Here is a 27,426-nt window from a genome sequence, read left to right as displayed (position 1 = left end):
ATTAGATGGATGGATGGACCGCTTAGAGCGTCTTTCACTTCACGCCTTAAGTTAACGGTAGAATTTAAGTCATATGACTGTGGAGGCTAGTGTAAAACTTCGGCATGTGAAGGGACCCAGCACGATACTAACAACCTACTCATTTGCCCTCTTTAACCCACTCACCTAATACACCTCTCCCAACTATCTTAAAACCTTTGAAAGCCTTGACATTATTCCATTGGAACTGGGGTTAGAGAACTGAGGTTGGATAAAAGAGTGGAAGAGCTGCCTGTTCGTGTATCCTGCCCTATCCAGTGCTCAGTTACTGTTCTAATTATTTGAGTTTCATAACTGTGTGATGCGACTAAATACAATTTCTTAAATTTGAGGGACTGTTAAAAAGAGTTGACTTTGCGGGAAGAGCTTGGTTCAGTTGGTATGGTTTTAGTACTCAATTTAGCATTTGGTAAGCCAATGCGGAGATGCGGAGATGTGCTGGGCAAATGAAATAGTAAGCAAAAGGCGTTTTTTTGTTTTTAAATACTCATTATTATTTTTTTTTATAACAGTATAGCTCATTGCCCAACAAAATCCATATAAAGTCGATTTTCAAACTTTATACAAAAACTGTAAAATTTCTCAAACTTTCCATCACATTTACGCGGTGTTTAATTAAAATTTCTTAAGTTTGAAGGGTCTCAAAATTCGCTCTGATTTTTGATAATGCTTTGTTTGCGGAGTTTCGGATTTTCTTCATATAAAAAATGTCCTTCAGCACTTAAAAAAAATGCGCAAATCACCGTCAAAGAAACAAACAAAAAAAAAAAAAAGGATTATCAAAAATCAAAGAGAATTTTGGGGTCACTCTATACTCACACTTTGTTATACTAGATTTAAATAGGTTACAAAACTTCACAAACAAATATTTTCTGAAAATTTCTAATAAAAAATGTGAAATGTCGATGAAAGCTAGATGATGATCGATTTTAAAAATTTTCTGAAAATTCTGAATAAGTAATTTTGTACTTTTTTGGAGTAATTTTGATAGAAACTTTTTTCACAAAGTTTGTAACTTGGTTTTATGTGGCTTTTGTGTTAGAATGAAATATATAATATATTTTTATACATTTTTATAAAACAAAATAAAAATTACTAAAAATATTAAAAAAAAAATAATAAAAAATTAATAAAGTTATTTAAAAAAAAATAGTCAAAACTTATCAATATGTAGTGAAAATATCATCATGTCACTGTATTAAATGCAGCTCACTTAACTGAAAACCATTTATTTGGCCCTTTTAATGTTTATTTTGAGGTCATTGTCTTGTTGAGACACCCAGCAAAGCGGCAAAGTCCATAAGCGTCACTTAATAAATATTCCTGTTCTTATTCTGTCAAAAAAGTGCCGGGAATTGGTGTGTATAAAATACAAAATATGTATTTATTATACATTAAATTTTATTGTGTCGGCCTCAAAGTAGTTCTCTTCAGAAATAATATCTTAAAGCCAACGATTAATGCAATCATCAACAGAATATTCAAATATTCTTATATTCCAAAAGCGACTTAAATTTTCATCTCAAATTATAGTTTCTATCTGCTATCGACCGGAAGAAGCGGGTGCGTTGAAGTTTCAATTCGAGTTTTTGAAATAGAAAAATGTCAGCCGAAGCTACATTAAGTGAATGCGGTGGTTGTTGCTCGATGACATCTGATATCAGTTCTCGGCCAGAAATTCGTTCAAAATGACAGCCTTGTGAGCTGTCGCATTACCAACGTGCGAAACAAATCTGGTCTGTAAAAAAAGTTGCCTCTCAATTGCCTCATACGAGTATCACCCAGCTAATATTTGCTCTTCACCTTTTGACCTTCCAGCAAGTGACGAAAAGAAATTTGACACTCCTTTTAAACGCATTTTTCAAATTATAAATTCTCGGTACTTTTTCGACAGAATGTATGAAATTCAAGTAACTTTTTGTGTTGCCAAAATAAGTTGGCTCTGATAGTTAAAATACTAAAATTCAATTTACGCCAGAAATAATGAAATGGTAATCGCATTGCTGTGATTAATAAAGTGCAGTTAGTTATGGGAATTTATAATACAATAAAAATATAAAAGTGATAAAATTGAAGTGAAAGCTTTTGCGTGTGTGTGTGCTGCTCTATTTTACCGCACGTGTCTGGTACTTTTTATTAGTACACTTGTGCACTTTTTTTTGTTTGTTACTTTTGTTGTTGTTTTATATTTTAATGCCATAAATTTCAGAATTTATGCAGCAATTCATTAGTGTGTGTGTGGTTGCTTTTTAAATTAAATTTGTTCACGTAAATATCCGAAAGCAATGCAAGTGACTGATTTTATCATTTCACTTATAAACAGAGAGATGAAAAAATTATCAAATATCAACTGACTAAACCAACAAATCTACGAAAACTCATTACCATAAAAAACAATTATTGTATTTAAAAATTTAAAAGTTTGAATGTCGAAGCCAGAGATGTGAAATATTTCAAATTGAATAACCTAAAAATCATAAAATTAAAAAAAATCTTATCATGCAAATACAAAAGCATTGAAATGCAAAGTGAAAATTAAATTTTTTTCCATCAGCGCAAAACTCTTCCGCTTTTCATCAATAAATATGTATTTTTAGCTTTAATCCAGCGCTATTGGTAGCCATCACCTTGCTCTGACTTCAAGATGTCCAGCTTGAATGGGAAAACTAGGAAATGCGTTCAATGCCCGCAAGCAGTGCACCACCACCATAAGTGAATTAACACACATACGCAAACATACGTACACACATTTAAACAAAAAGGCAAAGATTTTAAAGGAAATATTACAGGAAAATTACGTGCGAGGGGGGAATGCCAACTGTACATAGCTCGCGAAGTTATGGAGTTGTTGCGACATTTTCCTCTTTCTTTTACCCTCTGGCCAAATTGATGAACTCATACAATCACTTGCCATAAGCTGTACGCACCTACATACATTCCGCTATTATGCATGATCGTTTGTGTATGGCAAATGCTTATGTATGTGTATGTGTGCGCGCATTCGTATTTTGCAATACACGCTCTTAATTGCCAACAACAAATTGGAGCAGGTTTTTCACGCAACCGGTCGATGGGAAAAACTTGCTACTACTTACAGGCAAAAGAGGAAAATGCATCGCGGGGAAAATAGCAAAAAAAAGAAGAAAATACGACTTTTTACCTGTTTACACTCGCCTGATGGCTTGCAACTTGTCGCTGCAGTGCCATGATAAAAGTGAAAACGAAGCGAAATTGTTTTTACTGAAAGTGCAGATGGGCAAAAAATTGTACACAGACACACGTATACTTATACATATGTATGTAAATATGCATGCAAGTGCATATGTGGTGGTGTTGCTAGGCTTGTCAGTGAAATTTTCTTTCTGCATTTCTCCTGTTTTATGTCGTTGACGCGCTTGTTGCATAATCCGCGCGCGTGCAACACAAATGAAAACATAAACAAATAAATATACAGCCGAATATAAATGCACTCATACATATGTATGTGTGCGACATATATGTATATGTGGGTGTAGGTATGCACAAAAATACGTAGTGGCATATATGACTTTTTACTTGTTTGCCGATTTTTTTCCTTTGATTATTTATTATTAATATTGTTGTTGTTACTTTTTGTTGTTGCAGTTGCTGCTTTTCGCTACACCACATATTTTGTAACAATATTGTTGTGTAAAGAGTCGCAACAAACAGACGCCGGAAGATTTGTGGCAAAACTGCCAATGATGTGACTTCTTTAGAGGTGACTTCTGCTGCCATTTTCTCTTCTTCTTCTCCTTTTTCGCCTTTCATCTTTTTTCTTTCCTCAACCCCATTCCGGCGAATGAGGTGATTTATGTTTTGTTTTTTTCCTTTATTGGGGTAAATGCCTGATGGCTGTGAATACAAAGTGCTGAAGTTATTTTACAGCTGATGTGACTTAGTCGAAGGTAGTTCGGAGGAGTTTAAACCAGGTATCGAGAGAGTAAAGAGGTCGATAGCCTGCACAATGAGTTCTCCCTTAAAGTAGTTGGTATAAAATCGCCCAGTCTAACCTCTCACTTTAGTATTTATTGTGGTAGCTGATTTTTTGCTAACCACTGAGTGACCAGAATTCGATCCAACTTGGAGTTTAGAGTTTAGAGCACAGCGCGATTTTGGGGTTCATTAAATAATGAGCTAAGTGGTTCAAAGATTTTTACAACTTTACTGCGAGAGTTAGATCAATTTGAACTTTAATATGATATGCATGAGTAGTAAGAAACCCACTGCATTTATTGCGCTGAAATATTTGTAAATATTACTTAAATACATTAAGAAATTTGTACTAAGATGTGTCAACAAATCTACGCCGTAAGCTGCGGACCGATTATAAATTGTGTACAAGAAGTTATACAGGGTTTGATTGAAAAGTAATGAGCCTTCCCGCGCGGAGCGTCTACCAAGCGATCAACCGAATCGGCTGGTGGGGGAAAATGATCGTTGGACTTTCCCCTTCCACTAGAAACCGTTCTTAGTTCGCTGGCAACAGCGGTGCAGTCAACATCGCTCCGCGAGTGAAAGCTGTTTTAAAAGTGTGTTTGGATTTTGCAGTGGCGAAAATGCAGCGATCGTTGAAGCAACGTTACTCGATCAAATTTTGCGTAAAGCTAAAAAAAACGAGTACCGAAACCATTGGGCTCCTCAAGGAGGCTTACGAGGACCAACTCTGTCCAGTACCCAGGTAAAACGGTGGCACAAGTCGTTCAAGGAAGGCCGGAAGGACGTCGAAGACGAACAGCGATCTGGAAAGCCTTCGACGACGCAAACAGACGAAAATGCACACCGCCTTCCTCTGTACCTCTGCATTGGCCAAGATGGGGGTTCCGGTGCTTCCCCACCCTCCCTACAGCCCAGACCTGTCCCCTCCGGACTTCTTCCTTTTCCGCGCCTGAAAAGAAAGCTGAAGGGGAGGCGTTTCGACTCCATCGAGGCGATCCAAAAAACTGTGACAGCCGAATTGAACGCGATTCCGGCGGATGAGTTTAAAAAATGTTTCCCGCAGTAGAAGGACCGCTACGAGCGGTGTATTGACGCTCAAGGGTCCTATTTTGAAGAATATTAGTTGTATAAGCCAAAAGGTTTAATAAAACTCAAACCCTGTAAGAAAGATTCTGCAATTTTATTTTGTTTTTTGGTAAATTAATGAGAATGCTAAAAAATCTCTTTTTCTACTTAATGGCTTTCATTTAAATATTCAATCAAACTTTTTGAGATATTTTCGAGCGATGGCTAAATGCGAACTTACTTTGGTTCTTCATTTGTCAAAAATGAATATAAATGTATTAAAATTAACCAAAATATGATTTAAAGTGCTTATGTACGTCATTTTGCCCTAACCATATACCCCTCTATAACACCAAGTTCGATTTGGCATGAATTTAGAACGAATATTAGTTCGCCTTCCTGACAGTTTTTCTTCACTGCGGGAGCTTAAGTTTGCCCCAAAAGTTATTAATACATTCGATAACCCCATCCGGCAGATTTTGCCGAGTTAACGACATACTTATGATCAGGAACAGTAGCACTCCAGACTGCCAAAAGCGCTCGTGCTTATTTTCGCAAACTATTGTGCCATAGCTTTGAATCATCTGCTACATAAACTCAGCTTAGGCGTGTCTGTTAAGAGGTAAGCACAGATTTTTTCAGTACAAAAGACACATCCCAGATATGAAAATCAGTGAAATGTTAAAATATGTTTGCAAAAATATTTTCTTTTATGCAGTTAATATAACTTCAACTAAATCAAACCATAAATTCGGAGTTTCTACCTCAGCGCCATATAAAGGGTGCCTTTCAGCAAAAATAGTTTCTCTTTATTCTTGAGATTTTCAATATTCTTGTGATTCAACAGAATAGTCTGACAGGTTCTACCGACAGATCTGTTCATCATATCAAAATAGCATAGCAGAGTTCCCTTAATCTGCATGACTAAACTGAACTGAACGAATCGGGTTTAAAGGTATGGCGCTAAACTCAAGTAATCGGATTACCTCAGCTGCGCGGTTCTTTGAAAAGAACTTCTTAACTTTATTTGTCATAAAAAAGGTTGGCTTAGTGAGTGTGTCGTTTTTTTAAACAGAAAACATAAGATTCTCATCGGATTTTGTCAAACTTTTTGTCTCCAAAACCGTTACTTCGTGTCACATGAAACATATCGGGGAAAAAACTTCCCAATAAAGCATTAATTTGATGCCAGTGTTGGACCGGGCCTCTTAAAAAGTACAAACGAAGACGGTATCCGATGAAATATACGTTGGAGTATTCAGAAGAAATGTTTTGAAGATGCGTAATAATGAATATTTATGCTTTATGCCGAGTATCAAAGACAATGCCGAGAATGATAAATTGAATGGCATTTACACTGCCCACACATAATATGCATAGCTCAAACATAGGACGCACAGCATAGACATAGTACAAATAGTAAAGACCTAAAATGCATAGCTCAAACATAGCACGCACAGCATTGACATAGTACAAATAGTAAAACATAAAATGCAAAGCTCAAACATAATATAGTACACAGTACAAATAGTAAAGACATAATATGCATAGCTCAAACATGGCACGCATAGCATAGGCATAGTACAAATAGTAAAGACATAAAATGCATAGCTCAAACATAGCACGAACTGCATAGACATAGTACAAATTGTAAAGACATAATATGCATAGCTCAAACATGGCACGCATAGCATAGACATAGTACAAATAGTAAATACATAAAATGCATAGCTCAAACATAGCACGCACAGCATTGACATAGTACAAATAGTAAAACATAAAATGCGTAGCTCAAACATAGCACGAACTGCATAGACATAGTACAAATTGTAAAGACATAATATGCATAGCTCAAACATGGCACGCATAGCATAGACATAGTACAAATAGTAAATACATAAAATGCATAGCTCAAACACAGCACGCACAGCATAGACACAGTACAAATAGTAAAAGCATAATATGCATAGCTCAGATGTAATAGGCATAGCATAGACACAATATGAGTAGCATAAACGTATCAAACATAGTACAATCATGGCATAATTGGTATAGACTTAACATGGCATAGATAGACATGGCATGCCTAGCATAGCGTGCATATACATAAACGTAAATAGTATAAACATAGCTTGCAGAACGTAGATTTAGTGTAAATAGCATATACATAAAGTGCATAGCTCAAATATAGCACACATACCGCACAAATAGTATAGTTAAAATAGGCATAGCATAGACTTAGCACGCATAGTATAGATAGTTTGAACATAGAATACATAGTATAGGTATGGCATGCATAGCATGAACATATCATATACATAAACATAAAGAGTATAAACATAGCGTGCATAGCATAGACATAGCGCGCATATTATAGATAGTATAAGCATAGCATACATAACATAGAAATCACATTCATAGTATAAACATAGCATGCATGGTATAAACATAGCATACATGGTGTAAACATAGCATACATAGTATAAACATAGCATGCATATATAAAGCCTACAAGAGGAGGGTTTAGTTCGGTTTAAAGTCCCACACTGACTGTCATAATCGCCATCTAGGCTTTCGACACTTTCCTCCTATTAAAACATACAAGCATATATGTAAGCATAGCTATGTTGAAAAACTAAACAGCAAACAACTTGATATCTCCACTTAGCGCAAAATAAAAAAAAAAACCATTACTGGCGCGGTCTTTTTGAACTCTGCCAAATTCGCTTAGGCAGCCACTACGGCACTAAGGTAATCAGGAAGGTACGATTAATTATTGGCTTAAAGATTTTTTCAACCATCTGTTTTCATTCCTTACCTCCGACTTATGAAATGCGCTTCCGATTACAGCCCATTCTGTGTCAATAATTATCGCGATTGACGTTCACCGCTAAGTCTAATAAAATTAAATCAAATTAAATTGAATGCACGTACTAAATATAAAATTTAGGTTTTTGCTTTTGCTAGCTCCTCTTCAATCACATTTCCTATGCCGCTTCCTTCGTTTTGTTCTTGAAATCTTTCTAATATGCAATTTCACCCCTTTAGCCATTCAAACACAAAAAATTTAAATTCCTTTCACGCAATTTTCAAACTATCCTAATGCATCTTTCCTCATCTCTCTCGGCCCCCTTTTTTCTACTATAGCTAAATTTTCATAACTCAACTCCATAATTTCTCAAAGCCAACGCCTGCCTGCTTCAACGAACTGCAAGCTGCCGCAAATTAAAATTGAGCTTTTCCTACAGCCTAGTCGAATGCATTCTTCCTTGCGAAAATCCGCCAGTGATATAAAAATTCCTGTGAACGCACAAATACACTCAATTTTCAATGCATTTTTGCATTCGCTTTGTGAAGTGTAATCATAACCATAGCAGCAGCAGCAGCTGGGAACTGGCAACTGGCAAACTCTTTTATTGTGAATAAAGGAAGTGCAAAATAGAATTCATATGACTCGATTAATATTTTAACATTTCTTCGTCGCCTCGACTGCTGCATTTCAAAACTCATTTCTCTTACCATAGCCTAGCTTGCCTTACGCAGCGTGCGTGTGTGCGTTTGTTCAAGGCATTTGTTAAAGCAATGCTTTCTGTGTTTGCAGTGAATTCAATTAAAAAACTCATTAAATTACGCGACTGCTGATGACTGGTGCCAGAGAAGCTCCTCGGGCAGCTAAGAATGCGTGTGTGTGTGTGTATGTGGATACCCAATGTCTAAGTAAATAGGTTTCTGGTTGCGCTTTGAGTCTCAGGAATTTAGCTGCAATTGTTTTGTCCTCTTACTCCTCTTTCTACTCATTCTTTCTCTAGGTTTTCTAGTACGCAATTTAGAGATGCCATTTTTCCTAAACTTTTATACTAAATCTCTTATTCGATTTGGCGCCAGTATTATAACTTGCAAATGCAAGCGTTTTTTGTTTTTGTTTTCTATAATTTAGCAGATCAAAGCAGGCTAGTTACGCTGTCAGACATTTGCATACAAATGTGGCAAATGCGTTTCTGTGCGTGAATATTTGTCTGTATGTATGTGAGAATTTTCAAGGCGATAATTTCATCACAAAGCCAGCGAAGCGTCAAGTAGAAGTAGACAACAAAAGGTGTCGAGTTAATGAGTGCGCTACGGCATTGACGCACAGTGGGCGTTTTTGTAAAATTCAAGTGTATTTCAAAGGAGAGTGATAGCTAGATTTGTGTGCACAGCCGAAGGCCTGTGTAGTACCTATAATTATTTATAATCACATTTAATTTTAGTAAATAAAAATGAATATCAAATATTTATCAAAGAGAACAAAAGAGACAATTTCTCCATAAATTCTTTCAAATAATGCGTCTCTTTTATACGCTCAGAAGAGTGAGTCAAGTGCAGGGATAATAATAATCGCATAATACAACTTTTGCTTTTTCACTCTTTTGGACCACAGGTTCAGAAAGCCAATTAACAATTTTTTAGCAGCTCCTATGTTAGTTAGACGAGGCGAAGTACATACATTCAATACTTTCGGGTCGAATGCCTCGCACTCACAAGTAAATCTCGGGGAGGAGTTCTTTCCTATAGCTGATAGGTTCAAAGAATAGCATTGCGATTTTAGAGGCAGTTTTCGAGACAAACAAGAGTTAGTGTGCACTCAGCCTTTCGTGTGAGAAGTAGTTCATAGTTCGAAAAATGTGCTTAGGTTTTTTGGGCAAAAAAGTTTTAGAAAGCAAAAACATTTTAAGTAGAAACTGGCTGGAAGAGCTGTTTGGAGTCGCTAAAAAATGAGGATGGTTTAATGACATGCAGGTGTAGGACTGCAAAAATCTGGCCTAGGATACAGCAAAAGCAACTGTGGCAATGAGTCAACTCGTTTTTACTTTGAAAGCAAAATCAAAGTTTCCCTACTGCTTTAGAAGCTTGCAATTATTTATTGATTCCCATTCTGCGTAAATTACTGTACCTGTTGGCCCCGTCCATGAATTTTCGCAAATTCTTTTTCTTTTCGCTTAGATATACCAGCTCGCACAAATATGTCGAGATATTTGCATCTCAAAATTGAAGTAGATGTCTATTTTTCGTTATACTCGTATCCAAGATAATGAAGGCGAACTATTCGGAACTTAGGAATTTCAAAATTTTCTGCCAAGCCATAGAAGCGCTTCACTCAGTCTTGTACTTCTGCTGTGTAAATGAAAGTAATCCTGTTGGTATAAATGGCCGCCAGGTATAAGGTGGGGCCACTTCATGTACTTTTCAGAAGAAATTTTAGAAAAAATCAGGTATTTGCAGTTTTTTAGACTCTCTAACATGGCAATTCTGACGCAGCATATTTCGCTTCCTATGCCGACTAATACAAAGGCATAATAAATAATTTATTTTAGTTGAAAATAAATTTTATGCCTTCTAAGTGTTTACCTGATTTATGTCTTTCAAATAGTTTATATTCCTCCTTATGATTGTCACATAGCGTTGTTTTAATATTGCGCCAGTGTGAGAAGCACAAAAAAACAAAGAAACTAATAAAGTGACTAAAATTGCATTAGAGACAAGTAAATAGCTGAATATTTACTACCCATGAGTTTAAAAATATTTGAAGCCCTCTCCGCCTCCCCAACTGGTGACAGATTAAAATTTTCGCAATTATTTCTTACGGAAATTTACAACAGAATCGTTGAACTAACTATCAAAACATTGCCTGCTGCCAATTACAATAATACGAGTAAAACCCAAAGGCACAGAGGATAGACAAAAATTTTGCGAAAATTGCGAATTTGTCATTTGTCAACGTGTAGTGTGTGGTGACAGTGACAGACAGCCAGACAGGAAGATGTGAGCAATTCAAACTATACTATAAATAATTACTACTTGAATTTTGCTGTAATGTTGTAATTGCCAAACAGGCATTTGTTGTTGTTGTAAGACAAAATTTACAAAACTATTAATAGGTATTTGGCTCTGTGCGAAATTGCGAAAGTAAAGGCAGAGAGCCGTGGTGAGCTGGTTAAAAATAGCTCTCACCCTGTATCGATGCATGCTTTGCAGTAAATTAAATATATATATTTGTAAATTTATTTGCTTTTCAAATGCCATGCACACTTAATTGAAGACGCTAGAGGGACAATGGGTTCATGTTCTGGGCTTGTAGGCAAAGGAATTTGGATTGAAGTAGTTTTTGGTATTTCACAATAATGCCAAATTGAGGGAATGGTTAGCGATCGTGGGGGAAAAACTAAGCTCAGATGAATTAAATAAAAAAATATAAATTAAATTAGCATAGCGTGCAACAGTATAGCAGTAAAACATAACATAGTAAGACATAGCATTACGTAACATAACATGAACTAAATTAAATTTAATTTAATATAAATATTAAAAGATAACAGAAAACTAAGTACTCGTAACATAAAAGTACGTAACATTACATAACATAATACAAAAAACATAATTTACATATTTTGTAAAATAAAATAGATTAACACAACACACAATGACAAAACAAGAAAACATAACAAGACATGATATTACGTAGCACAACATAAACTAAATATCACGAAATGTTGAAAAATAAATTGACTTAAAATTACGTAATATTGCGTAAGATAACATAAAAAAATTAATTTAAATATTTTTTGTGAAATAAAATGTAATAAATGGCATAGCAATATAGCGTAACATAACAAAACAAGACGTAGCATAAAAAACATGGTATTACGTTGTATAACATTAAGTAAATTCAATAAAATAAGAAAAAATAAATTAACGCAAGATTGCGTAACATAACAAAAAAATATTTTGTAAAATAAAATGGATAAAACAATATAAATTTAATTTACATAATATGCAATGACATAAGAATATAGCATAACATAGCATAGCATAACAAAACATAGCATTACGTTATATAACATGAACTAAATGTCATAAAATAATAAAAAATTAACAAGCACAAAATAACGTAACATTACGTAAGAGATAACATAACAAAATAAATTACAATAAATTCAATGTTGTAAAATAATATATAATAGAATAAAATTACATAATATGATACAGAAAAACATAATTTAAGTTAACTTTACGGGACGCAACATAACCGAACAAAACAAAAATAAAAAAAAAACATTGTGATCTAAAGAAGCTAATAGGGCATAACATTACATAACTTAAATTAACTCAAATTGAATATTGTAAAATAAATTGAAAAAAATTAAAGTAAAATAACACAATAATACGCCAGGCAACATAACTTAATACCGCATTATGCAACATAACGTAACATATGAACAAAATATTGAATAAATAAAAAATTAATAAAACAATGCAACTGACCCAACATAAATTTAATAAACTTACACTGGAACTAAAAATTTAAAAACTGAAAGTAAAAATTTATAAATTTGTTTAATTTTAGAAGACTACAGCAAAATAAGCAGTTGTACTTCTACTATAAGCCATACCATATGACCCATAATTTTAGTTTCTGAACTAATGAGTAAATAAATTTCAATTTGTAGGAATGTATAGACCATAAAGAATTTTCAAATACACGAAAATTTTTAAAATTATAAGTTATGAATTTGTGAATTTATTGGTTTCTTGAATTTAGTAATTTAATTATACAAACAATAAGTTTTCAAAAACTTGGGCTGTAAATATTCGGACTGTATGAATTTCCGAATTACTGAACTCTTTGCGCGTTTGAATTCTAGGAATTTTTAAATATTATAAAAGGTTTTATGGTTTTCTGGGTGTGTTTTAAATTTCATAAATTTTGATCAAATTTTATAAATCTCCGACTATTATGAGTTTTGAAATTTTACGAACTTCGGTACTTGTGAACTAACTGAATTTAAAGACCTTTGTGCACTTATGAACATTTAAAATGGGATGTCTTGAATTAAACGACATTCTCTTAACTAAATTTCGAAATTTCATACGTTTTTACAGCTTTATGAATTTCAGAATTTGATGATTAATTGCATTTTGCGAATCTCTGCATTTTATGAATTTTAAGGATTTCCATTTTTATGTAGTTTTTAATTTTATAAATATTTGAATTTTAAAAATTGTGATATTTTTGGAATTTCTCAATTCCATAAACTTTATTTTATTTTTATTATTTCACATTCCCGAATTTTATAAATGCTGAATTGTATGGTTGTCTGTATTTTAAAGATTTTTCAAAATCACTAATTTTGAGTTTTAAAATGATTGAATTCTTTGAAATTTCTTAGTCGGGCGAACATTCAAAATTCATAAAAGTTTATATTTTATAAATTGACAAAGTTTTCGGATTTATGAGTTTGAAGATTTTGAGTCCGATGATTTTTGTATACTCGGCTCCCAATAATGTAAACGCAATAAAATAATAATGAAAATGGTATTATTGTTTTTCAAAATATTCTCCTGGAAAGTCAATATGCTTCTGCTTTCTCTTGAACCAATTTTCAAAGACTTGTGCCACTCAAAAGTGGATAGCTTCAAAATGTGCTGTTTAAAAGCTTCTGCAGCTTCTTCAAGCATTGGAACACGTTAAGCTCGCGTTTTATTTTTGACGTTTGAGAACAAAAGATATCAGAAATAATTAGATTTCTAATCAGAGCTGTACGGCGGATGACCCATCAATTCGATCTTTTGAGTGCTCAAAAACTCTCTTGTGTGACCCGATACGTGAGCGCTGGCATTGGCTTGGTGAAGTATGATTCGTCTGTGGCGGTTGGTTTTTCTTAATTCTCCGAAAACTTCTGGCTAACAAATAGTTGTATAAAACTCAGAATTAATTGGTTTAAGTTCCTCTGGTGGTACAGTGCGACATGGCCAGATTTTCCAATACCTAATTTTTCTCTAAAAATATCAAATCATAGCGCATCAAAGGCAACGCTGTTAAAAGGTAACCTACGTATGAATTTCGGTATTTGCGTGAATACTGAAATTTAAGGACTTTATAAACTGTATGATTATATTTTTTCTGAATAGACTTCTGAATTTTATAAATTTCTTTAATTTGATGTATATATTTTTTAATTTTATGGATTTCTGCACTTTATGATTTTTTCTATTTTTATCAATTTTTCTTATTGTATAACTTTCTAAATTTGATCAGTATTGGGGTCTTAATTTTTATGTCTAAATAATAAATAAATTCAAATTTCTGAGTATCAGAATTCTTTGGTATTGACTTTTGTCTTACTTTTATGAGCTTATAAATTATATCCGGTATGTGTATAGATATAGAATAATAAATCTCTAAATCCTATGGAAAGTGAATTGATCGATTTACATTTTGAAATTGTTGTTATTAATTTATGAGCGTTGGAGTTTAGGAATTTCTAATGAAATTCTCTGTTTCTGCTTTAAATCTATCAAATTTTTTAATGATGATACATTTTTTGAATGTTTACAAATATTAAAATTGTTGAAATCTTTTGATTTAGTTCTGTTTTTTTGCCAGTGGTAAGCTTTTTCTTCCATATAAAAAACTACGCGAATGTAAGTACTTTGTATGGAAGAAAAGGCGTGTTACCTCAGACGAAAAAACAAATTTAAAAAATTTACGGTATTTTGTAGATATTTGAAACTTGCACGTTGTTAGAATAAAATTCAATGGGCTACAAAACTGCATACCCAGAAAAATTTTAAAAATTCTGAAAGTTGAAAGTTTTGATTCAATTTTGAATTGTTTTGTACGCAGTTTGAAACTTTGCGTGATGACGGTTTTGTTGTAGTGTGAACTACATTTTTATGAAAGAAAAAAGTGATGTGTCCATGCTTTTGCAGAAAAAATTGTAGAGATTACGATTGAATAGTGGTTAGGGCACGTATGTATGTATATCAGTAGCTGCATATACACCTTTTGAGATTTATCTTTCTAACTGCTTTTAAGCTTCTATACTGGTTTTTTACTATTTCACGCCTAAAAGTATGCTCCAAAAAAGTAGTAGGATTTCCAAATAAATTATGGGTTGAGTTTTTTTATTACCCTTTGGCGCCTCAGCTGTGTTGCTTCTCACAAAACTTTCATATTTTCACACTTAACCCTGCAGAAAAAAGTATTCACTTAATGTAGTATTCCCTTTATGGTTGAAAAAGCCGTATGCGGCATCAAAGTAGCGAGAAAACGAATACTCACATAATGAAATAAATAAATGAAAAAATAAAAATAAAATGAAAAATCTTTTTTTCGCACCACACACATACATACTTTGAAATGTTTAAGAAAACAAAAAACTAAATTAAAAAAAAAACCTCTCGCCCTCAAGACATCTCAGCCGACCTTAAAAAGCACTTACCTCTACACTTTTATGAAACTTTTCACTTCTTGGTTGAGGCCAAAAGCAAAGAGCACAAATTTTGTATGAAAATGAAAAAATAGCATATTTGCGCTTGAAACATATGAAGAAAATTATATTTGTCTTTCACACAGTTGAAAAGTTAAATAGAAACTTGAATTAAATGAAAGAAACAAAAACGAAAATGAAAATGAAATATTTGTAAAAGAAAGTTTAAATGAATATTTTGTGGTGAGTTAATGCAGTCAACCAGCCACAGATTATACGTTTTAGCCACATTCTGTTTACCCACACACATACACACACACATACGCTCGTACTAAATTATGGTAAATACACATAAATATGCGCAAATATGTGTTGGTTTTTTATTATTTTATGTGTATGCGGTATGTGCTCTTCATCACCCGTGTATGCGTGTATTTTCAGCCACCCTCTCACTCTGAAGGTGGTGAAACTCATTAGCGCTGAAGTGGCCCACTGAAGTAGTGGCTGGAAGCGGCGCTCGAGTGCTGTCGAAAACAACTGGATCTCACACGTTTGGCAGGCGCATTAAAGTGTTGCTGGTTTTTTTGTTGTTGTTGTGTTTTTGTGGTTTTAAAAGGCTTAAGAATGCAAACCAAGCCAGCGCCAACCACGAAAAGGCCAAACGTTTTAAAAACTTTAGCTCCTGAAATAAGACTTTGAAAGTCCCTTCTAAGTATTTATTTAATTTTATGCGAAAATATCACACTTTTGGCTTCAAGGGGTGCGTTGGGTGACCGGCTGCATTAAACCGGACTTAAAAAGTGTGCTTGAATGCTCTTTTGATATGCTTGATTAACGATTATTTGTAAAAAGCTTGCTGCAGATGCCTTAAATTTTTACCTTTAAGTTCTCTACCAAAAGCTGCGTACGTTTTCATGAACCTGAAGCTTATCGACTTAAATGTTTATTTAGGGCTTGAAGATATTTGCTCTATAATTTTTCTAATATAATTGCGCTTAAACACATTCGCGAGATTGTAACAAAAAAATTGAATGGAAACATTTTGATCATCAAGCAAACTTGCTTGAATGAAAAAAGTAATGATTGAATGAATTCATTTTGATTTAGTTGTTGTAAATACTCATAGAAGTTAAAACAGATTATTTTAACAGCAAATGAAACTTGCTTGAAGGAGCTAATGCTATGATTGAATAAGCCTATTACTATGTATTACGAGTACTTGCCCACAATTGTGGGAGGTTTAAGCAAGCAATTTTAATAATATAGGGTCCGCCATATAACTTTACGGAATTAAAAGTATTATAGAAAAGAAACTACTCAATATTTTTCCAAACTGTTTTTTTTATTTTGAAGTACAATCCTTCCGGTTAATGATGGAACACAACTTCATTCATATGGCGAGCGTTGTAAATCTGTATTATTACTCAATCACTTGCTTGATCACATGCTTGAATCAGTTAATATACTTTTTGGTAGTTTGAAGGTTACTTAAAAGAGCCGCCTTGTCTACTTTTCAGCCTTTCTAATACTCTTTCATATATTCTACGTATTTTCCTACCCATTCGTGGTATATTACCGTCGTCTTATGCTTGATGACGTACCTCTGCATTTTTTTGCCACTCAATATTCCACCCCTTTGCAATGCAATTTAAGTGAAACAGCTGTCGACAGCTGGTGACTTGAAATTCATGTACTTGAAAAAAAATGGCGATTACAGAGATTAGTTGATTTGCTTGACGCTGGCATGACCTCCGCATACATTCACATGAATATGCGCCGCCTACTTAGTGCAGGCGTAGGTATGTGTGTTCATATGCATGTGTTTGTACGTGGGTGGACGGGTGCATGGTGCACGATTCTATTGTATATACTCGTATAAGGAGCTTATACAGGAAGTTTGATATGTTGACTACTCTTTGCGTGTAACGCCTTAACATCTCGTACCGCGCACACTATCACTTCACTCATTCCGTTGAAGATGAATCCGTTTGTCATGAAAAATGCGAAAAGGAACCACCCATTGAGATGTCAAGTCACAATCACACACACACGCATGCATACAAGTGCAAGCAAAACAACAACAAATTATACGCATACATAGAGTCACGAGTATGAATGCATGTGTGAATATGTGCGAGGTGCGATTGCAATCATTGCAGCCTTACTGCAGACGCGTGGCAGCTCCGCATTGGAAGCGCCTCCATTTCATGGTTGAGGTATGGTTGTCGTTTTAATTTCTTTTGCCCTCCTATTTTTCGCGCACAATTCTTTCTATGGCCGCACACGGCAATTGGGTCAAGTGTGGCACAGCGTCCAAGTAAACACATGCAATTGCAGGCACACTCGCATACGCATATGTTGGCAGACGGCGACAGCAACTTGGGACAAGGAGGCGCAGCGGTTCACAGGACACTTCACTTCAAGTGTTGAACACATTAGGAAATTAAGATATGAAAATATTTTCTGTTTTTTGCTTCTTTTCATTGCATTGAAATAGCAATTGCAAGCATACTTTTAGGCGTATAACGATATACTCATATGCTTTTATTTGCGCTTACTCTTTATGTGCATATGTATGTGTTAGCCAGATGGCTTTGATTTATTTATTAAAATGCTTTTTCTCGTTCTTTCTCTATCTTTTCAGGTAAGTTTCAGCCAAATAATTTCATTACAACCACGACAAGTGGTGCCAGTAAGTACACAATTTTCTATTATACACACACAAAAAAGAAAACATTTTTTAAAATTTAAAAGGAAGGGAAAAGTATTTTAAGCAATTAGGAAAAAGGCGTATTTTTAATCCAAATTTTTTTTTTTATTATACCCTTATAAAAAAATTAAATTATCAGAAATCTATTTTAATTTTTCAAGAAATTTTGGACTGTATATGAAAAATGCATGCAATTTAGTAAAATATAACGCTCATATCCATACATAAATTAAATTTAATTTTTGTTTTTTCGTTTAAACACTTTAAGAAGTGAACTGAATGCTGAAATTTTTTTTAATATGGAGCAAATACACAACTAGTGGTCAAAACAAAATTTGTCAAAATTCAATGCAAGTTTTGAGCCAGTTTAAATTGGCACAATATTGTACTAAAATTAGTTGAGCTATAAAGCTGCATACAAAGAATTTTTGTTAAATTTTTTTATTTTTTATTTTGTGTTTTTTTCGCCTTCCACAACTCAAAGGGCTATAAAAATGCATACAAAGAATTTTTCTGAATTTAATTTTTGAATCTTTTTGGTTCTAAGCCTTCTCAAATTCAATGGGCAATAAAACTGCAAAAACCGAAACTGGCGTAGCCGATTAGGTTGGTGCGTAACTACCATTCGGAAGTGCGGATTTTCACCGTGCATAAAACAGCAAAATGATAGAAACATTTCTTTTTTCTAATAGTGGTCGCCCCTCGGCAGGCAATGGAATCCTCCGAGTGTATTTCTGCCATGAAAAAGCTCCTCATAAAAGAACCAAACGTAGCTCCATTGCATACAACCACAACTCCAAGTTTTTGTAAACATTTCTATTACAAATTTTTAAGAGAATTAATTGAATTACTTAAATTTGTTTAGAAAACTTTAGATGCTTTAGGGTAAAATATATTTTGATATGAAAATAAAAAACAAAATTCAAGAAAATGTAACTCAATTGTCAAAACTTTGCAATAAGTCGCACTTCATGAAGTATAAGGTGTCTTGTCATGAACATTTTTGAAGGGAAATTAACAGCTGAGATTCAATAATATCGATCTAAAAACCTTTTGTAACAAATTTGCGGAAAACCCCATTTTTCCCATGGGAATTCAATCGCAATTTTCAAAGCATTGTAGACACGGGTAAATATTAAAAAAAAAAAAAAAAGAAAAAGAAAATAGCTCCCTCAATTTTTTGCAACTATAGGAAAAATTAAAATAATCAAATAATATTAAATTAAAAAGTTAAATTTTTTTTGTTTTGACGGTCATCCTAATTTGCATATATACACATTTGCTTTAATTTAAGTGCATATTTTGCGCTAGCCCCCTATACGCATGTGTTTTTTTACCATTTTTCCCCTATTATTTGCAACAAATCATTTGGCCTGACCACCTTGATTGGCTTACCTTTCAAACCAGTTGCATCCCTACATCAGCAATCGCTCAAAGTCAGCTCATCAAAGCTTAAAAATGCATGCATGCCAATTGTCATAGAATTTAATTGCCTATAGACTTTAAAGCACCACACGCATACATTTACACATGCACATCTAAGCTTTTTTGTTTTTTTGTGTACTCATTTTGTTTGGCATGCAATTATTTATGAACTACTCCCATCCAGCCCAAAATTATCTCAGCAAAAGGAGGAAAAGTAATGCGAAAATAGTCAGCCAATACCTTCGTAGAGAAAGCTTGTTGTTGAGTGTGGGCGGCTTTGGCGGAAAATTAATGTCAGATTGGAGACAGACAGAAAGACAAATGCACTTGAATATGCAAAGTGGCATATAAAATCTTCCATGCGAGGAACCCTTCCTCTCAAACTAAATTTTGTGCTCTTAATCCCCTACTTTGCCCCTCTGCCCCAGCTATTCTTGCATAGTAACATTGCGATAATCCACTTTAAACAATTCACTTGGCATCTCTTCTGTGTTGTTGTTTTATTTCTTGCTGCAGGCAATCGAATTATTCATAGCTATTTACCCACTTGTGTCACTAAGACTGCCACTACTCCCACTCGTGTCTATCTGTGCTATTATCGCCACTCTACTCACCTACCTGCTCGCCCTCAAAATGGCATCAAAATACCAGATTCTTTCTCACCAACAAATCTCTCCCGTATAGCCACATTGAAAATTTCCACATTGCTGCATTTTGCATCTACCAACCTTCAAATCATTTCAGCCCCCTTTCCTTGTCATCTAGCCATCTATTCTATTTGCTGGCTGTTTTATCTCTTTGTTGCCATCAACATTTCAATTTTCCCAACTGCATTTGCCATGGGAGATTTTTCGAAAATTCCGTAGTTTCCCCATCTATCGTAGTATTCGTAGTTTTCGGGCTGTCGCTTTGGCCTATTGCTCGGAGGTCACTATTCGCTCCGTTTGGGAGCGCATGCACTGTTAATTTAAATGCTTCAAGTGTACATTACAAAATATTTATCTGCATTAGCATATCAGAGCCCATCGCTTGCTCGGCGCTTGTTGATCCCCTTGCTGCTGTTGATCTCCGCCCCTCTCTGCCTGTTCTGTTGCTTTCTTCGCCCACTCGTGCATATTTATTACGCTTGTAAGTGCTTTTTGCGATATTAAATTATTACTAGTCGTCTTTCCAATGACTAAGTACATATTTATCGTTTGTCATTGCGAAGCGAACGGATTTAATTTCCTACTTTTCCCTGCAGCTGCAAAGGACATTTTGTGAAATTACCAATAAAGCTTAATTTATGTTGGATTTGTTTGCTTTCGATTTACTTGAGCTGTTAAGAAATAGTTGTGTAATCGAAGCAGTTACAACTAAACTTAATTTCTCCCTGAAAGTATGCTAATTTTTTAAATTGTCTTTCGAAATTCAATGGACTACTTACTGTTTTCTGGATGCTTACAGCGAACGCGTTCAAATTATGCTTCTATTTGCTTTTTAGGTGCAGGAGATTGAATCAATTATAGATTTGCAAATATTCACATTTTTTGGGAATTTTATAAATGAAAAATAAACAGTTTAACCGCTACACTTCATGAGGTTAATTTTTGTTTTTGCTTTCAATATCTCACACCTACCTTACATGAAATTTTAATGAAATTCATCAGACTTACATACATTCGTTTTTTCACGCGTGCATTCTTTTTAAATTTTTTTTAATAATTGTCGTGTATTTTACAGCAAATTTCCTGTCTTCTTGCTCAGTTTCGTCCAATTTGCAGAATTTGCTGTTACATATTTTAATATTCCAATTAGCTTCATTTTTTTTATTTTTTGTAGGGCATACAAAACGGAAATATTCGAATAGCATTGCCGCTGTTGATTGAAGCGAATGTAATATTTTTTCAGATTTTAAATGCATATTAAAAATAATAATGTATAAATGCATACGCATCGGTGTGTGCGCTTATGTATGTATTTTGTAAGTCCACTAAGGTGCCTCACCTTTAACAAAACAAAAAAACAAAAAAAAATGGTACTGCTTTCATAGTGACTCATAAAATTTGGTATAATTCAGGGCTTCTACCCAGATATTTTGTCTCAACTCAGAGTTATTCGTGCATTATTGAATCATATCGCAAATTATTTTAAAAGTCGAGTTTTTCGAGCAAAGAATTATATTCCACATTTCTTTAAAGGAAATGATTTCAGATGCCCAAAAATTTTTTCCAATAAATATCCTTGCATGACAGGAAAATATGAACTTGAAAACCTAAGAGATCTACGTGAAAGCTTTTACAAATCTACTTAAGCTTTACAGATATTAAGTGGCGCAAAATTAATTAACCAATTTTGTTTTTGAATAACTTTTCTACTAAATAACAAAATATGGTTTTGTGTGTTGCAAATCTTTATTTTGACCTTTACGCGCTCCATTACTTGTCCATTTATATACTGCAACTGTCTAGTTCACAAGCGTCAAATATGATTGACGTACGACGCGACTTGCAATAGTTCTAAATTTTCCGATAGGGTGATTAATTTTGCGTAAAAACATTTGTTCACTACTTTTTAGTGGCAGTTACATGAAAATTTTGATAACACATCCTTGCCTTAAACGATTTTTCGTGACTTTTTTACCGCTGATGCGGGCCTTCAACGTTTTTAGGTTTGCGCTTTTCTACCGATGCTGTAGATGCTTTTTCTTGGCTTAGAGGGTCACCTTAATGTACAACTACATGCACTTATATGTATGTATAAGTGTATGAAAGATAACAAAATATTTCAATAGAAAAAATACCATGGGATTTCTCATTAATAATTTATGAATAAAAATGCTATCAATGCATTGGAAAAACTGCTGCATTCAGCAAAAATTTAATTTTTTTTTTAGTTCTGATAGATTTTTAAACGCAATAAATTTTGTATAGAAATATATATTTCGTATATATGTATGTATATACATATATAAATTTAAATTTTATTGTATTGTGAATGACTTTTTTTTCTAACGCGCACTTAATTCTTATAATTTTATTTATGGCTTCAACTTCCATATATTGGGTTGGCAATTAAGTAATTGCGGATTTTTCTAAAAAATCAAAGACAATTTTTTCATGGAACTAAATAACTTTATTCTGAAATGTATTGCCCATTTTGATCAATGACCTTTTGCCATCTTTCAGGCAGCATCATAATTCCAGGTTCATAAAACTTCTGGTTTTTATTAGCAAAAAACTGAATCAAGTTTGATTTGACGTCATTTCGGACCCCTTTTCTTCAACTGCATGGTTTAATTTCGTTTCAATATAGACATCAGAACTGATCGTTCGGTTGGGTGGTAAGAGTTCAAAGTAGACAATTCCTTTATAACTCCACCAAACTGATAGCAAAACATTCTTTTGATGAATATCAGGTTTTGATGTTCTTTGAGTTGGTTCACTTGCCCTGCTCCACGATCTTTTCCGCTTGATATTATTGTAAACAACCCACTTGTCATCGCCAGTTATCAGTCGTTTTAAAAATGGATCATTTTCATTACGTTTCTTTAGCAAATCGCAGCTGTTAATGCGTTGCGTTAAATGCGTTTCTTTCAGTTCGTGAGAAACCCATGTATCGAGTTTTTGGACATAGCCAAGCTGTTTTAAGTGATTTTCAATGCGTGTATGTGATACATGAAGCTTCTCTGTAATCTCACGTGTTGTACTGTGACGATCCGAATCGATTATTGCTTTGATTAGCGCATCATCAACTTCAATTGGGCGACCTGAGCGTTTTTCGTCTTTGAGTGAAAAATCACCAGAACGAAAATTGGCAAACCAATTTTGACACTGCCCTTCTTTTAAGGCTTCGTCACCATAAACAGCACATAACTTTTTATAAGCTTGCGATGCGGCTTTCCCTTTGCGGAGATAAAAAAGCAAAATATGACGAAAATGTTTCTTTTGATTTTCCATTTTTCAACGAACGCCAAACGAAAACTACGCAACCGATCAAAAACCTTTGTTTACTGTTTTACAGCTGAATTGCCAACTATCAAATAACAAAATGTGTTTCACATTTGTACTACGTCTGCAAACTCAAAAATTCAACTAAAGCCACCTATGAATGAAATCCGTAATTACTTAGTTGCCAACCCAATATTATTCCATCAAACTCCTATGTAAAGCAATCGCTTAATTAAATTTGTAATTTTAAGCGTCAAATGTGGATATACTGCGACTGTAAAAAAGCATGAACTTGCCAATGGGCATAATTTTTCACTTTTTTTTGAAACAGTTCGAAAAATTAACATAAAAAGCTGTATTAAATCAACAATAAAGCTTTTATTTTCTACTTATACTTGACTATTGTCATCTATAAGTACTGGAACGGAAAATCGTACAAAATTTTTTCAATTTGTTTTTTTTTTTCTTTATTAAAATGGCTCATATTCTAGAAAAACTTGCGTAAATCATATCCCATTTTCTTTGGAACATTAAGTAAAAGAAGTGTGAAAATTCAAAAAAAGTGTTGACATCCTAGCTTATTTTTTGTTAATTTGTTATAAAGAAAAGCTCCCATTCTTGTAAAGCTCATACTGCGTAAATCGTAGTCTAAAATATGATATTGAAAAATTAAATTTAAAAAATGTGAAGATTTCAAAAACCAGTTTTCACATCCTAGTTTAGCTTTTCTTAATTTGTAATTAGTTTTGTTAAAAATAGCTCATTGTCTAGAAAAAATTGCGCAAATCGTAATCCCAAACCCTTTGCAAAATTAAAAAAAAACATAAAAATTTTAATCAGATTTCTTAGAATTTTTTCGCGTACGCAGTTTTTTTTTTATAGAATTCTAAATAAATAAAATAAATAATTGGCGCGTACACTTCTGTTAGGTGTTTGGCCCAGCTCCTCCTCCTATTTGTGGTGTGCGTCTTGATGTTGTTCCACAAATGGAGGGACCTGCAGTTTCAAGCCGACTCCGAACGGCAGATATTTTTATGAGGAGCTTTTTCATGGCAGAAATACACTTGGCGCGTTTGCCAATGCCTGCCGAGGGGCGACCGCTATTAGAAAAATGTTTTTATTAATTTTGCTTTCACCGAGATTCGAACCAACGACCTCTCTGTGAATTCCGAATGGTAATCACGCACCAACCCATTCGGCATAGAATTCTACTTCTTATAATTTTGAAGGGTCTACACTAAGCAGTTTGGGATTTATGAGGTTGTAATGTAAGTGAATCCGTTTTATCCTCATTATAATTTCTAAATCTTTAGGGTCTCAACAAAAACAAAAAAGGAAAAACAAAAAAAAAGAAAAAAAAACAGAAAACAAAAACCAAAAAATTAAATAAATAAAATAATAAAAAAATAAAAATTCTTGAATAAGCCACAAAAAATTAAATAAAAACTTGTACTTGTCAAAAAAAACTTGGAAGAATCCGATTTATATTTGCGAAATTGTTTCTACATATCGCTCATTTGCTGCAACGTCGTCATAACTCAAAAATTGTGATTTTACAGGAGACGCATTTTCAGTTTTTAAATGGTTTTATATATATTAAAATTGTATATGAAAAGAAGATTATGCCCAAATTTGCTGAAATAGCATCTGGTTAAGACGTATATGTAAATTAAAGGTTGAAATGTATAATAGACTTTTTTCTGTAGCTTCAAAAGTACTCCGAGTTTTTCTTATGACGTTGTTGCTGCAAAAATAGGTTTTATGGTCTGACATAATTAAAATTGTGACGTTACTGCAAATAACAAAAAGTTTTATAGCTGAAAACCTATTGCAAATTCTGACTTGTGACTGTATTATATTTGCACCTTACTAAACATTATAAGAGAAAAAAAATATGGATATTAAATAAAATTTATTGCATTCATTGCATATTTTATTGTAACATAAAAATTAACATATTACTTCAGGTACAAAAATAAAGAAGCATTCACGTAAAAAATAATATTCATTTTAAATAAAAAAATGAATTGAATAAGGATTACAATTGCTCGTAAAAAGATCTATAATACTTAGGAATGTGATTTTTCTGTATCAATTCCAGCAGATCTTTTTTTTTGCGGTCCGCTATCTGAGGTTTTGTATAAAATGCTCTTGTCATTGTAATATCCTTCATTTCTTTTTAATGATATTATTTGCCACCTTAAATTCGTTTTCGTGGACTCGTTAAAATCATCGGAGTTTCGACACCGGTTGTGTTAGCCTCAGAACTGTCTGATGTTGAATTTGGTTCGCAGTGACTGTTACTCTTACTGACAATATCGGGTGGAATTTATGTGGTATCACATACGGAATCATCATCATCCTCAGAAAATGAGCTCGAGCTTAATGAGTCTGATTTCATTTCAACAAAATTCACTGTTGATGTACTTTTTATCTGGCATTCTTTACCCTTTCCATCTTGTTTTTTTAAAGCCATTCCCACCATTTTGGCGGATCGAGAATTAGTTTCCATTATTTTTTGACTGAAAATGACAACAATACTGACATAAATGGAAATGATTCATAGCAAATAATTTATACTTAAAAAATATTTAGTGCAAGAATGTCATAACAGTGAATAGTTCTTTAATACACTATTGCTTCACTAATACATCTTATTTGTAATAGTGTTTCAAGACAAAATAGTACTGAAATAAAAATTATTATTTTCTGCAAAAACGTCATAACACTCAAAAACACTACAGGAATTCACTCAAATTTTCACATGCACAACGTCATATCTTAAAATAATGCAATATACACGATAGAGAAAGAGATATAAAAGTGAATTTACCTTTTATTAATATTGTCACAAAACGAAATATGACACTTTTCTAGAGAACTTCACGATGTTAACCACATAAAAACCGACGCACAACTGAGATAATACGTTGTTGCTAATACGACGCAATAGGATATGTAATTAGAGCGAAAGGCATCTATCGCGATGCTGCGTGAAATGTTAAAACTTCGGATATAATACTTTGTCAGTTGATCAAACATATTATTTCCGATATATTAGTGATGTTAACTAAAATTTTGCGATTTTTGAGTTATGACGACGTTGCAGCAAATGAGCGATATATATTTAGAGTACAATATTTACTATAGAACACTTTGGAGTTATTCAAATATGAGCTATGGTTTTATCATAAATTATAGATTAGAATAATAAATCTTTAGAGAAAACAGCAGTAGGATTATTGGCAACATTTATTCTACTTAGTCCTGCCATAAGTTCTGTTACAAGTTAAGTCCGTTATAGTTATGAAATTATAATACTTTTTTTAATGAAGCTAGTTTTATGTTATCATGTGAATATTAAACAACAAAATGTTCAATTTTCATTCGAAAAGGTCACCATTTCACTTTTACACAAGCGTTTAGACGATTATGCCATTCAGCTATTGCAGCACGCACGTTTGACGTTGATTGAGACTCTCCAAATTTCTATGAGGTCTTCGACAGACCATATTCTCCAATTCAAACAAACTTTAGTCCAATGGATTTTGATCTGGACTTCCAAACGGCCAATCTTCTGCGGCTATGAACCCAGGAATATTGTTTTTTAGCCACTGCTGGATGGTTTTTGCCTTATGGGCTGGAGCGGAATCTTGCTGGCAGATCTAACGCTCTCCAGTGACGCAACTGCTTTATTGCGCCTTCTAAGACATTCTGCTGGTACACTTTTGTCCCGGTTTAACCCCTTTTTCGCAGAAATGAACAGATGTAACACCTTTCTTTGCAAGACTCTGTCCTCCAAACCATTAAGGAGGCTAGATGTTGGCCACGCTGAACCCTTGTAACAACAAAATTTTCTCATCTGTGAAATTAATATTTTCATGGCCGTTGACCGCGTGCCACCGCAGAAGCTGCTTGCATCTGTCGAGTGTAATTCCAATAACCAATTGAGCGATGGAAGGCTAAATATTATAAAAGGGGCATGACACGTCCAATATAAACTGAAATTTCCAAATCGCTTTTATCCGGACCACAAAAGCTAAGATAATGA

General features: G+C 33.7%; 1 protein-coding gene across 8 annotated transcripts in view; it reads left to right on the top strand.

Annotated features, from left to right (window-relative positions):
• Positions 1-27,426, top strand: part of LOC129246207 (heterogeneous nuclear ribonucleoprotein L) — a 343,070-nt gene that overhangs the window by 247,067 nt on the left and 68,577 nt on the right. For 6 of the 8 annotated variants that reach the window (XM_054884810.1, XM_054884813.1, XM_054884811.1 and 3 more), the window contains one exon: positions 17,956-18,003. The exons of the other annotated variants lie outside the window; for them this stretch is intronic. In XM_054884810.1, coding sequence (XP_054740785.1) covers positions 17,956-18,003 — 48 coding nt within the window. The remainder of the gene's footprint in view (positions 1-17,955; positions 18,004-27,426) is intronic. 8 annotated transcript variants of the gene reach the window in all.

The sequence above is a fragment of the Anastrepha obliqua genome, chromosome 4 (genome assembly GCF_027943255.1).
Source record: "Anastrepha obliqua isolate idAnaObli1 chromosome 4, idAnaObli1_1.0, whole genome shotgun sequence".
Lineage (NCBI taxonomy): Eukaryota > Metazoa > Arthropoda > Insecta > Diptera > Tephritidae > Anastrepha > Anastrepha obliqua.
This window is presented reverse-complemented; position numbering and strand designations above follow the sequence as displayed.